This window comes from Cornus florida, unplaced genomic scaffold (assembly GCF_030987335.1).
Source record: "Cornus florida cultivar Cherokee Brave unplaced genomic scaffold, ASM3098733v1 CherokeeBrave_3.0.0_Hap2_Chr11, whole genome shotgun sequence".
In the NCBI taxonomy this organism is placed as follows: domain Eukaryota; kingdom Viridiplantae; phylum Streptophyta; class Magnoliopsida; order Cornales; family Cornaceae; genus Cornus; species Cornus florida.
Window position 1 is genome coordinate 139220167 of NW_026775581.1, and position 13976 is coordinate 139234142.

Here is a 13976-nt window from a genome sequence, read left to right on the forward strand (position 1 = left end):
TTATGTTATTTTACTTTTTAAAAAACATACAAATTGTAAGTAAAAATAAATAAAAATTGAAGAGTGTGAATATTATCACCTAAAAAATTCGTCCCATTAACTTGAAAAAATAACTACTAATTGGATTTTTTTTTTTTTTTTGAGAAAGGAGAAGACTTTTTTCAAGTACTTTTACACCATTATTTTTAACATTACTTTGAAGCCAATGACACAACAGTTCGTTCAAGAAAAATAAAAAATAAAAAATTTCATGTAATTGTACCGTTTTGATTACTTGTAGCCTAAAGGGTAAGTGAAAAATGTTTGGACAAAATTATTATGTATCACCAATAACTGAATCTAATAAATAACTCGACGGGTCTCATCTATGGAGACGTGGCACATCACTGGCATTATGCTACGGTGTGCGTACATAATTCGTCAACACCAACAGATAAGGTTTTAATGTTCCATCTCTCCCTCTTTTCAAAACCCTATCCCTGCATTTCTCACACTAAAGCACAGCAAACCCCACACAATCACTAGTCTGTCTCTGTGCGTATATATACATATATATGTGTTTACAATTGTCTAATTTGCAGAGTGATGGCAGCGACAACTACGATTTTTAATTTGGTTGGGGCTTTGAGTGGACTCTCGTTATCTTCAAGCTCATCATCTTCGTTCTTCAAAGGAGACTTTGGATCGATCAATGTAGGGCACAAGGCATCGGTGTCGTTTCCTCTGCAATTTCCATTGACGATTGAGTCTGCACACAAGAAAGGTGCAGGAAGTACCAAGAACGGTCGAGATTCCAAAGGGCAAAGGCTTGGCGTCAAGATTTACGGTGATCAAGTCGCCAAGCCCGGCGCGATTATCATTCGGCAGCGCGGAACTAAGGTTTGATCATTAATCTCTCATTGAGTTGATTTTTAGCTTTTTGAGACCTGAATGATTCTGAATTTTCTGATATGCACAAATATAATTTGATTCATCTTCTAATTGTAGCTCAATTTCCTTTCGTTTTTGTGTTATCGCATTCGCTGCAATTTTGATTGAAAAATTCAAAGTTGTATGACTATGTTCTCGTAGTTGTTTCTGCTTTTCCTTTACGCAGTCGTGAAAAACCTCCGGCAAACGTTCTTGGATATTGGATTATTCATGTCTAAACATGAAAGAAATGATTACATATGGTAGCCCTAGCCGCCACAAGTAGGTCATAAGACAAAAATGCAAGAAAGAAGCATAGGTAAACAAGTGAATACTGAATTCATATCCATCAGCTGCTCTGTTATGATTTCTTCTGACATGCACATGAATGAGAAGAAGCAGATAATAATATATAGTCAAAAGTTCTACGAAATTTGTTTTTAATTGCATAAAAAATGACCTTATCTCAATAGGATTATAGAACGTGACCTTTGCATCAGTTAATCCAAGTTCAATATTTATGAACTCCAATACTCATGGCACATGTTGAAGCTACTGCTTCTAGTGACTTCTAGCTGTGTGCATTTGTTGTGTATTAATGAAAAGATGTTAATGTTTGCCAAAATGCTGTTTTTCACTGTTCTACCACCAGGATATAAGTAATGAGAGTGTCTCACATAACATATTATGGCTTTCTAGAGGCGATAACTTAGTTTACTGGGATTCCTAAAAAAGATTTAAGACATTTCAGGTCCAGGATAATAATATTAAATTCTTAATACAATAGTCATACAAGTAAGAATCACTGCTCTCTTTTATTTTACGGTCTCCTCCACATTTATACATGACTGAGCCACATAAGGTGTGATACCTTTATCTCCTTCCAAAGTGGCCCTCTTGGCTTGGTTTGTGGTTGGGAAAAGTAGTTTGACAGTGGACCATTTTATAAGTACAAAAATGGTAAATAGATGTCTTATGTGCGGAGGTAGCGGCCAATACAGCTCTTCTCATTCAGGGCACAAAATCTTTGGGTTTCCCAAACTTTAAGACGTGATGGAATTTTCTGGCAAGTGAATTGCTCTCAGGTTGGTAGATTAGGGCCGGCAATGGAAGGATTATTTTTTTCAAAAAGGAGCTACTTCACAGTGTAGTGCTTGGAAGAGAAATAGGCAAACATCTAAGACATTGAGTGCTGAGAGCTAAAGTGAAATTCATGGCGCTTGGGAACTTTTTCCTTGAGTAGCCATTGAAGAATAGCAGAGATACCAGTTCTTCTTTTGGTTGTATTAGTTACCTTATCTTTTTATTGGTTAGTCCTCATGGGTTCATGAACATGACCCATTGAGCTTTGTCCTTTCCTTTGTTGTAGTAGTTCTTGTTTCCCAGTGAAAAAATTGTGTGAAAAATGAGGCAGCTTGAGTCCAATTGGTACCTAGCAAATGAGATTTGATCTTTTACTCTTCACTTATGGTCTAAATGCTGGATGGTCAAAATCGCTGTGCTGGTCATGGAGCTTATCAGTAGCTGGCAATGGGGTTGTCCACAAAATACTAAGGCTTGGAAGCAGTGCCCTTATGCCTTGTGTTGTCTCTCTAAAGGGACAGACTCGCCCTTGAGGAAAAGTATTACCTGTTCATCAGATGAAAATATATATATTAAAGACTTTGTGGTTTTAAAACTCATGGGGAGTTCCATCATTGCATGATTCTTTGGGATGTGGGCTTTCTTTGAAGTTCTTTTTGTTTGAAACTGTATATCTGTTCAAATGTGGTGCTTCTCTGGCTTCTATTTTTTCCTTCCCTCTCTTCACATCTCTTGATTTTTTTTCTTATCAAAAGAAACAAGCTAAGGGAGTTTCTTATGGATAGTTTGATGATTATCGGCGGAGAGAGGTTCTAGCATTCTACCACCGGGCCATTGGCCCAGGTGTACGAGCACTCCTACCCAAAGAGGAGGTGAGCAGTTTGAGCCCCAGTTGTGACAGTGGTGTGTGTATGCACGTGTTGCTTACCTACCTAAAAGAAAAAGGAGACTCTAGCATTCTGTGTTATAAATCATGGACAAACGTTGCTCAACATTTCACCATAACTTAAACCTAGTGATCGAAGTTCCACTTCGATTATTTAAAAGCAGGATCGATGGGACTATTCTGAATTGCTTTAACATCCTTTTCAAGCTCTCAAAGGTCTAAATTCGTACTTATTCCACTTCTGATGGCAGACATAAGATGCATGGTTTACACTTTTATCTTGTGGACTCCATGCGCTAAATGCTAGAAACATGTCTGGTGGGTTTATGTGTTAAAAGGAATTTTGAGGTTCTGTTTGATGATTCCACTTTCCTAGGCTCTTGAATGGCAGTGTGAAGTAGATTGAAGGGGAGAAACATTGGGAAATTATTAGATGATGAAACCCCACCATAGAAACACATTGGATGATCAACTGGATTTATTTGGAAGAAAAATCCTTTTTTTCTTTGCCTTTGTCTTTCTTTTTCTTTTTTTCTTTTTTTTTTTTAAACTTATTTTTGATAAGTTTTTTCTTTTTTATTTCACCTCTCCAAAAGGAAAGCTTAATTTTGAATCTTGCAATGTTGCTAGAACACCTTGATGAACCTAGGTGGTATGTCAAGCTGGTAGCATAGTTGTTGGCAGCTAATTAGGCGCCTTGGTACTTCTCTGGATGCTGTCTGAATTTATTCACTACACCACTAGGAAATCTGCCTGCATAGTCATGCAGAACCTTGTTGAGAAGATTAATACAGTGGCTAATCATAGGTTACCATCCCATGAATGTTTCTATGTATCATTTTAAACTCAATTTAGTCAAGTTTCAAACAGAAAAAGAATACAGTTAATTGATAGGTATTGTTGCTATTGAGTCTCTATCTACTGTAGTGCATGCAAATTCATAATTCACAGCTTTTCCTTTTTATTATGTTCTGTGGGTTGGGTGGTCATTTTGGCTTATAGGATGCCTTGCATCATATACCGGTTATATTGACGTCCCAAGTATAAACAAGTTTCAGTTTGCCTGTACCTGTTGTGTATGTTTTCAGCAGGTTTGAGGGGAGTGATCTTACTAACTTCCGTTCTTGCTGATGGCTCTCCCAGTTATCCCCGTAAACATAGCATGCCATTAATCTTTAACATCGATTACATAATGCATATTTACCTGAATTATATAGCCTATACAATAGTTCCACAGCAAAACTTATTCTTCATAAGCAATTGCCTTAATTTTTCTCCATGACATTTTCAGTTCCATCCAGGAAAGAATGTTGGGCTTGGCAAAGACCATACTATCTTTTCCTTAATTGATGGATTGGTCAAATTTGAAAAGTATGGGCCTGACAGGAAAAAGGTCAGCTTTTAATGTTCTCAATTTTTTATGCTTAGGAAAACTAGGCATTGAACCTAACTCAGATGTGCTTTCTGTAATCTCCAGGTGAGTGTTTATCCGCGTGTTGTGCAGCCTGAAAACCCCAACAGTTATAGAGTGAGGAAGAGAGAGTCCTTCAGACTGCAGCGTGAACGCAGGAAAGCAAGAAGGGAAGGTATTGTTGACCAGCCCCAGCTAGTACTCGCTTCAGCCAGTGAGAATGCAGACAACAATCCAGTTTGCTGATCTTGGAAGGTGTCTTCTATTCTGAATTTATTGCTTTAAAATGTAAACAGACCATGTAGACCAAGGTTTCCTTCACTAACTTCCTATCATTCTTTTTGCATTTGTTGTTATTCTTGTTGAGAAGTGAAGACCTTACTGATTTCAAGTGGCAACTACTTTCAAAATCATTAGGTGTTGCGTTCATCATTTTCATTGAAGAAGTGAGCATAAACAGGGGCGGCTGGAGCCTTAGGCGGTAGTCTAAAGCCTAAAGCCTAAAGCCGCAGCAATAAGAAGGTCCCATAATTTTTTATTTTTTTATATATTATAACTTTTCTAAAATAATTATAGTATTTCCTTTAATTATTAAACTTTAACGCATAGAGAAATTTGACAGTTGACATAAAAGATTTATATTCTTTATCTTTTTTTTGAGGGCCCCCAATTTTTTTTTTCTTTATATATTACAACTTACCTAAATATTTTATTTTCTTATATTATTAAACCTTAACAAATACAAAGTGTGTCCAAAATATTTCTATCGTATTATTATAATTTTTTTTTTTTTTTTGGCTCTCTCACCCTCATTACATCAGTATGTATACACACTAATTATTAAATATATATTAGTGAAAATTGGTGAAATTTTTTATATTTTTCTAAAACTCCTATTAACCTTTTTTTTTTTTTCACTCATATTTTTTCTCCTCTCTCATATTATATATATATATATATATATATATATATATTTTCATCTTCTCCACTGTTATAATTTACAATCTCACTCTGTAAAATAAGATTTTGAATACACTTATATTCTATTAAAGAATTTATTGGAGTATTAGGCCAATTTATTCGAAATCGGTTTCTATTATTCTATAACTTAAATTAGTTTATAGTTTTATTAATTTTTGTTATCATAAAATTATATATTTTGTTTATAATTTTTATTTATATTGTTAAATGTGACTATTAGAAAACACATGGCCAATATTAATGATTTTACTAGAGTTTGGAAAAAATTTAGTGATAGGTTTAAAAATCACAAAACAAATAATTAGCATAATATTGGCATAAATATATGAGTAAATTTAATTAAAAGGTCACTTTATTTTTTTCGCTTAAGGCCTCGAATAACATTGAGCCACCCTTGAGCATAAAGATGCTGAGTTTTTATGTCAAATGTAGTAAGTTTAAAAATGTTCACATCAAATATGATAAGACTTTGTATAGCTAGGGTTCAACTGAATAAGTAATGTAATTGAGAGAAATTGATGGACTAGGACAATTCCCAGGGCCGCACTACCCAAGTCATTATTGTTCGGACTCAGAGAAGAGGCATTTTGGATGGTGCATTGGTGTGTCATGAAAACACTGTTTATGACATCTTAAGCATCTGGGACAAATAAGATCTGCATTGTAAGGTTGCACAACTATATTATGGATCATTTTAATTTTGCGACAGAAAAAAAAAATTATGCGTTTGACATATACCACAATAGAGTGCTTCTGACAAAGGCCAAAAATCTTTGAAAAATGACCAAAAATATCATTTAGCGATTGGTAGTGCTGCTCCTAAGTGTGTTTGTTTTTTCCTGCGGGTGTAAGAAGCTGCTCCTAAGTGTGCTTTTTCCTGCGGGGGTAAGAAGCAGGCCTCAGCTGAATTTTGGTTTCCAATGCTCTTTCAAATGGCCTCTCAAAAGACCTCTCATATTTTTCATATAGCAACTCTCAAATAACCTCTCAAACTCAAAATATAAATTTATTATAAAAATATAGCATTTTGCATTAGAGATGCTTTTACATATTCATTGGGCCTCGCCCTTTACATATTCATTGGGCCTCGCCCTGGGCAGGCCTGTCGGGTCTTTCCCTGAGAGTGGCATTTCTTTCCGTTTGTCTTTTGACTTGCAAAGCAATATTTTGGTTAAATAACGTTATTTAAAATAATAATAATAATTTAAAAAAAAAAAAAATTTACCGAGAGTTTTTTGTTTTTTAAAAACGAAGACACCATGAAATGTTAAGACGCTGTCTCTCTAATATTGGGTAGCCAATTACGAATGACATAAATTAACAAATAAAATGAAGATAGTAGAAATTGTTGATCCATACAATACAATGTATGTTTCCACTCATGTTTCTGGAACCTCATCATAATGGAGAAAAAACTAACTCAAATCAATCTGTCGAGCTCAGGTTTCGACCGCAGAAAGCCATAAAAGAAACCAAATACAACATAGGAACGAAACTACAAGTATTCTGTTTTATTAAACTCATCATCTAGCAACCAATATGACATTGCAATGGTTCATGCAATGAAATTGGTCCATTTAACCACCGAAGTGGCATCTCTTTCTCTTCCAAATGGAAAGTTGAGAGTTTCAATCATCAGAACAAGAGTGTTTTTCACTTGACTTACCCCAAAATGAAAAACGACCAGCAAAAAAGTCAACCAACTAACAACAGCACCGAACAAAAAAGGGGCAGAGACTGTTATATCAGTAAGAAAAGTTTTAAAAACAAAACAGAAGGCTAGTTCTCCAGAAATTTAACTATTCTCAAAAGGAAAATTTCCTACAGAAAGTGAACCGTTCCTCCCTGTGTATTTTGCAGCTTCATTTTCCCATGACCTACAGTTTTAAAAATAATCATAATTAGTAGCCCCAGAATAGCAAAAGGCAAGGATATAGTTGAAACAAATTAGTAACTTTTTCAACATTATTGTACAAATTCAGTACATAATTTTTCTTAATAGAAAGAAAACAATGAATATACAAATACACACAGCAAGATACACGTGTGAAAACTCCTACTTCAATCAAATCATGCCCTTTTATTATTGAAGTATAGCGTAGCTACTATCATATGTAAGTTCTTTTCCTTCAGAGTGAGTTTATCTATGATAGGTGTTCCCCACACACAACCAAAACGGCAAATATAATACTATTAACGGACAACTCACCAAACCCCTGAGGAGGAGGTCTTCCCTTCAAATAATCCTGGGGTTCGAGGAGGTCTTCCCCGCAGATAAAGCTACTTAAAATCCCGAGGCATTCTTTCCCTTGGATAAATCTCGAGTTCAAGTTATTTTCTGCAGATAAACCTCGAGCTATTTAAAATCCCGAGGAGCTCTTCCCCTCAGATATACCTCGGGTTCGAGTAGTTCATTCTATCAGATAAAATCTCAAGCCACTTAAAATCCTAAAGAGCTCTTCTCCTCAGACAGGTTCAAGTAGTACTTCCCAACTGATAAACTCGAATGAACTCTTCCCCTCAGATAAACCCTGATCTACTAGGAGCTCCAAAGGCACCGCTCACAACTGCTAGGGCGCCCTTGGGCTAGAGTCACTCAACAGAATACTAAACCTAGGCAAGGATGGGAATTAAAGTTCGTCCCTACACTCGTGTTCGACCTAAACCCAAGGATGGGAACCCATGTGCCTTGACAAGGACCTCTAAAAATACATGACTTTGCCCCAACCACCGCCATTAATGCTCAACCAATCACCATTAATGGGGATATCAGAAAAGCACTCTACAAGGAGTAGTTAGGGGGGAGATAAGATCCAAAGAACCAACAAGTAACTAATGGACCGATGAGAACATTACCCAACGGACTTTGACCAGCCACTAGGATGTTAAGGCCAAGTCCAGGACAGCAAAGGCAGGTTGTCTTGCCATTACTCCACCATTAATACCAGATTCAATACCCGTAAGAATCCTTGTCTGAAGCACATCCTATTCCTGCCTTCCTTCAAATCCCATGTGTTCGTTTGGTTTTTCCCCTTCTTCCACCTCACCTTCTTATGGTCTCATTATTATAATTGTTTGTGATATAACCACATTTATCATTAGTCTGTTGTATTGGAGAGCCTACAATCCATAGATGTAAGAGATATGCATATCCTTGCAAATTTGCACTCAAGCCATTCGATTTAAAAGAAATATAGGATTATCCCTCTTAAAACCTACAACCTAAATGAGAACCAAAATAGAGGGAAGGGAACAAAGGTTGATGAAAGGAAAAAAATTTAATGACCAGCAATGTCAAGTGCTAACCATTCTACCCAAATTTTAGGGTGCATGAAGGCTACAACTATTGAATTTAAAAATTACCTCAAGTTGCATCCAAAAGTAAAAATTGCTTCCACTGGGAAGTGAGGCTAAGGTTAATCATTGAATTAGCTGCCATTGTCAATTAAATTTAAAGAGTGGAAAGATGCACTAAACTGCTTGTGTTCAATCATCAGTTTTGAAAAACTAAGAAACATAACTTTTTAAACACATAAAATAGCAGAAGCTATGTTCAATATATAAAGGAAAAGACAATTTTCTCCAATCCAACAAAAAGCATTTTGTAGGGTTTGTAGCAGCCATGTAGACCATATTCTCAAAGTTACTTCAACACTTTTTTCTTTTTAAAAAAAAATATTCTTTTTGCAAGTCACACTAGGGCTACAAGTTGGGCTGGCGCAAACCAGTCCAGTCCCAACCCAACCTCAACCCAAAGTTGGGTTGGGTTCGGCCAACTAGATGTAAAAAAAGGTGGGCTCTAACAGTAACCCGAATTTGAATGCGTTCGGGCCAGAGGGTCTGACCCGTTCAACTTTTTTTTTTTTTTTTTAATCTTTATCTTACAAACAAATATGCAAATTACATTGTTTCTTTTTCCCGTTTGAAACATCAAATTTTTAATTCATTACTAATATTTTTTTATCAAGTATTCAATTATTAATTTTTATGTTTTTTCAACTCTAAATTTATTTTTATTAATACAAAAATATAAAACTTACCTTATTTTATTTAAAAGTAAGAAAACTTTTCTTTTTTATTTGTTATTAAATAAATTTATATTTTTAAATTACTCCAAATAAAACCCTAAGGGTCCATTTGGTTAGCGTCAAGTAAACAGAAAAGAAAAGAAAAGGAAAATATTTAAATTTTTTGGAAGTTTGGTTAGAGGGAAAGTGAAAGTTTTGGGGAAAGTAGGATTCCCGCATCTAAAAATTTTCCTAAGAACTTTTCGTGCAAAAAACACAGGGAAATTCACTTTCTCGCAAAACTTGTGCACTTTATATATTACTTTCCTATTATACCCATGTTAATTGTCTCTCTTTTTCTTTACTTAATTACATAGACTTCTTTGAAAAGGAGAGTTTCTTTCTTCTATAAATTGCTTTTTTATAAAATCATGTATTACTAATTAAATTGTTTAGATTTTTTTATATGTGCATCCAAAATTAATTAATTTTTTCCTTTTATTACTGAATTATTTTTTTTCATTTTTTTTTGAAATGTCTTAAATAAGTAAAATATTTTTTTTCTATAATCGATAATGATAAAGAGTTATTATATAGATACATAACTATTTATTGATAATAAGAGTGTTAGGTGAAAACTAGTCTACATTATCTTAACATAATTTGTTTCATACCTAACATCAAGCATTATCTTGAAATAAATAATTGATGATTCATAAATAATTTACATAATCTGTCTATGACTTTATTTTCTCAGTGAGAAAGTTGTAATTAGATATATAGTATCTAGTTACATAATTTACAAATAAATAATAAATAATAAAATTAAAACTAACGTAAAGAGGAAATAAATACTTGAACTTTGATAGTCCACTCTACCAAAAGCTTATTTTTCTTACCTTAAAAAATAAAAGATCGAGAATTCAAGTCTACACAGGAACAGAATATATATAGAGAAAGGAGAAATCAAAAAAAAATTGTATTATGCTATCACAAACTATTTTATTCATATTTCACTATTTCCTTACTAAAATAAATAATTAAGTATACATAATATTTATCAAACATAAATTTATTTATTTTTTTACTATTTAAAATTATAAGGGTATTTTCGGTAAGTAGTATCATTTTCTTTTCCTTTTCATGCCATCCAAACTAATAAAATAATATTTTCTTACAACTTTCTTCAAAATATTTCCTGTTAACCAAATGCATGATAGAAACTTGATTTTCCTTTCTTTCACTTTCCATAAAATTTTCTGTCTAACCAAACAGACCCTAAAACAATTTGTGTACATGGGAAATCTTTGCACAAGCCCCCAGCAAATGCCCCGGGCCGGAGGGGGAGGGGGGGGGGGGGGGGGGAAGCACCAACCAGTAATAGTAGCGAGATGCTGCCGGAACTACGACCCAAAGGGTCGCTTCCTTACATCAACAACCAAGGTGCCATACGGCAACTATTATCCTTCTTCTCCGGCAAAGCATTCTCCTGTCCGGTGCAGGGTTCCAGTCGCTGGAAATAGGAGTGACCCTACCGCTGTTGCTTCTTCTGTCAACCAGGTTGCTGGAGAGCGACCTGGTGTTCGTCTTGGACGGCGACACAAAGTCACCGTCAATGACCACCATTGTCACCGGCGGAGACCAAAGAGGTTGCCCTTGGCGGCAACCGCTATCTCCAAACGGCAACTCCTTGATCCTTTTCTCTATTTACCAATTTCTCTCTTCAATCACATATATAGATAGAAATATATATATATATATGTCAAAGATTCAGTAAATGATATAAACCCATGTATAGATACATGTATATATCACAGATTTGGAAGGTGAAAAAAATATATATGAAAGTTTTTTTTAATTTTGGGTTTTGGGTTGGGTTCGGGTCGAGCCAGAACCCAACCCGAAAAAGTCTGGCCTTTGAAAACCCCTAACTTGATTTGGGCCCGATTTGTGAATTTAAAATCCCAAGTCTCAAAAATTTCGGGCTAGGTTGGCCAGCCCAAGTTGGGCCCCTAAGTCACACACCCCCCATTATTGTGGGAACTTGAAACTTTAATCTTTCATTTGGAAGGAGAAGGGAGATACCACTTGGACAAAGCCTCAGTGGTTCAAAAGTAGGGTTTTTGAATTTGGGACGTGAACCAGGGACCCAAGCAAGATGAGAGCAAGGAACCCAAGTTTCATGTAGGTGCCCATAAACTTAATTTAATATTTAATATTCTGTTTTTGGAATGAATGACTGACTGCATAACCTTGCAGTTTGAATGTGAATGTTCCCACTATGCATGTCTGAACATCTGGTTTATGCAACAAGCAATTTAGTTTCAAAGCATTGCTTCGAACAAAGAAAGTCACTGTAAAAATTTGGGAGTCTTTGCCAATAATGCAATAAAAACTGGATAACATCATTGTCAAATAAAAAAAAAAACCACGAACATGACCTTGTAATGAATACTCATATCATGTACCATGAAAGCTGATATAGACACATTTACATGCTCCATCCAGAATGATAAGATTTTTGGATAAAACCCAACCAAGCCCTCAACACATTAGTTAGCCAAGTTTTATAGATGAACACATGCAAGAGATTGAATTAGTTAAGTAGACAGATTACAGCTTATACTGCAATGAGAAATTCACAGCCCAAGTTGTAATGATTATTATTCATCAACATAAACTTCTAAAGAATTTCATGTCAGTCCTAAAAAAAAAGAAAAGAAAAAAATGTCGACCAGCCTGCCTTCCATTAACAATGTTTACATCAATATAACACCATCCTCAAACATCCATGAATATCATTCATTACTGTCATAGAAGGGTGGATACAGGAAAACAAACAATATTTCAACTTTTGTATGGTCCTAGTTCTGAAAGGTATCACTTGTCCAAACAGAACTGTATTACCTCTAAACTACAAAATAACAAGACAGAGATCATATAAAGAAAAAGGCTTCGATAAACAAAACTTCTTCATAAAAACACATAAGATTTTAAATTAACCATACAAAATTATGATTAAATTCAAAGAACCACAAAGCTACAATCAACTCGTTTTTATAGAACAAAAAACAACCTCAAGAACAGAAGAATTCGAGACTGCAATTGCATGCGGTAAGTCTCAACCAGATACATGGTGATAATTACTTCAAATAAAAGAAATTAAAAGAAGTGCATTATATACGGAATTGAAGAGCATGTGAAGAACATTACCTCAAACAGATCCGACGATGATATTGTTGATAGGGATGAAAATCAGCTTCACGAAGAAGCCAACGAATCCCATCACCACGAATCCAATCGCCGTCCGGAACGCCACCTTCGTAAATTCTACAAGTCAGAACAGTATATCTCAGATCAGATCATTCAATCAAAGATTATAGCATCATGCCCAATGAAGAACAAAAGCGAGATCGACTGAAACCCTAAGGCATAAAAGCAATTAAAGATATATATGTTGTTACCTTTGCGATCGGGCTTGTGGCACCTCTTGACCAAGCGAACGCTGTCCTTGGCGAACTCTCTTAATGGATCGAATACGGAATCTAGGGCATCCATCCGTTGTATTTCTTGAGAGAGACGAGAACAACAAATGGAGAGAGCTCAGATCTGAATGTTCAACAATCTAATAAATTCATCAGTGAAATAGATATACCCCACCAGGGATGGCAATGGGGCGGTTTGGGGCGGGTATTCCATTCCCCATCCCCGCCCCGTTTAATTTTGGTACCCCGAAATTGCTCCATAATTATTTAAGTTTTTGCTTCTAATTCTCGTAACCGCCTCCCACCCCATAACCCGTTAAATTTAAAATTTTCAAATTTTTTGATATTTTGATTCTACACAAGTTCTGTAGAATCACATAAATCTGAGAAAGAAAATAGTATCAATCTGCAGCACCACATAAATCTGCAGAACCACATCATCGTCGTATCAATCCCACAATAAAATCAGCCATAAAATAAATAAATAAAAGAAACCCCTAAGTTATCATAGATTGAGAAAGAAAATGGAAATAGATTCGTAAAATGGAAACAATATTTAGAAACCCCAATTTATCGGGAAAAAAAGGAATGTTTTGTATTTTAGATAGAGATATCAAGAAGAAGAAGCAAACATATTTAAAAAAAAAACTAAAACAAAAAATATAGAATTATTGCCTATTGGATCTCTGTGTATAAAGAGAGAAAGATATATAGCTAGATGAAGACAATATCTAACCCTAACCCAAGTATCTCTTTAAATCCTACAGACAAAGGTGGAAAACACTGAATCAAACCCATCAAATCCATGTAGGTGAGTTCAATCTTTATTACAGAAACAGACCAAAAAAGGATAAAGACAGAAAATCTATGTATAAAAATTACCAATCTATGAAGCCAAGACCTAGAAAGAGTAGCAAAACTGAGGGGATCTTAGAGAAATACCTTTTGGGATAACCTTCGACCACTAAAGAAACCACATATACTGGGATTTTGTAAAAAATCGATGGTCAGATCTATCAGTGTCGGATATAGCGTATGAAAGTGAAGTCTGAAACTGAAAGTGAAATCTAGGGTTTCAATATATATATATATAGTGAATGTTAATTTTGTAAATATATTAACATGGAAGGTTATACTAGCAAGTTAATATATTAATCGGGGCCGGTTTCAGGGCGGATGCGGGGTGGGGATCTGAGTCCCTCACAACCGCCCCA

General features: G+C 35.1%; 2 protein-coding genes across 2 annotated transcripts; one reads left to right on the forward strand and one right to left on the reverse strand.

The window, feature by feature from the left end:
* The first annotated feature begins 440 nt into the window (after positions 1-440).
* Positions 441-4702, forward strand: LOC132282753 (large ribosomal subunit protein bL27c). The gene is made up of 3 exons (XM_059784532.1): positions 441-879; positions 4170-4271; positions 4356-4702. Exons 1-3 carry the CDS (start codon positions 586-588, stop codon positions 4533-4535), a joined length of 576 nt encoding a protein of 191 aa, XP_059640515.1. The 5' UTR covers positions 441-585; the 3' UTR covers positions 4536-4702.
* A 2052-nt stretch (positions 4703-6754) lies between these two features.
* LOC132283708 (protein transport protein Sec61 subunit gamma) lies at positions 6755-12907 on the reverse strand. Its single transcript, XM_059785709.1, has 3 exons — positions 12742-12907; positions 12491-12607; positions 6755-7147 (listed from the first exon to the last, which is right to left on the reverse strand). The coding sequence occupies exons 1-2, from the start codon at positions 12833-12835 to the stop codon at positions 12492-12494; spliced, it is 210 nt and encodes a 69-aa protein (XP_059641692.1). The 5' UTR covers positions 12836-12907; the 3' UTR covers positions 6755-7147; position 12491.
* Between the last annotated feature and the right edge of the window lie 1069 nt (positions 12908-13976).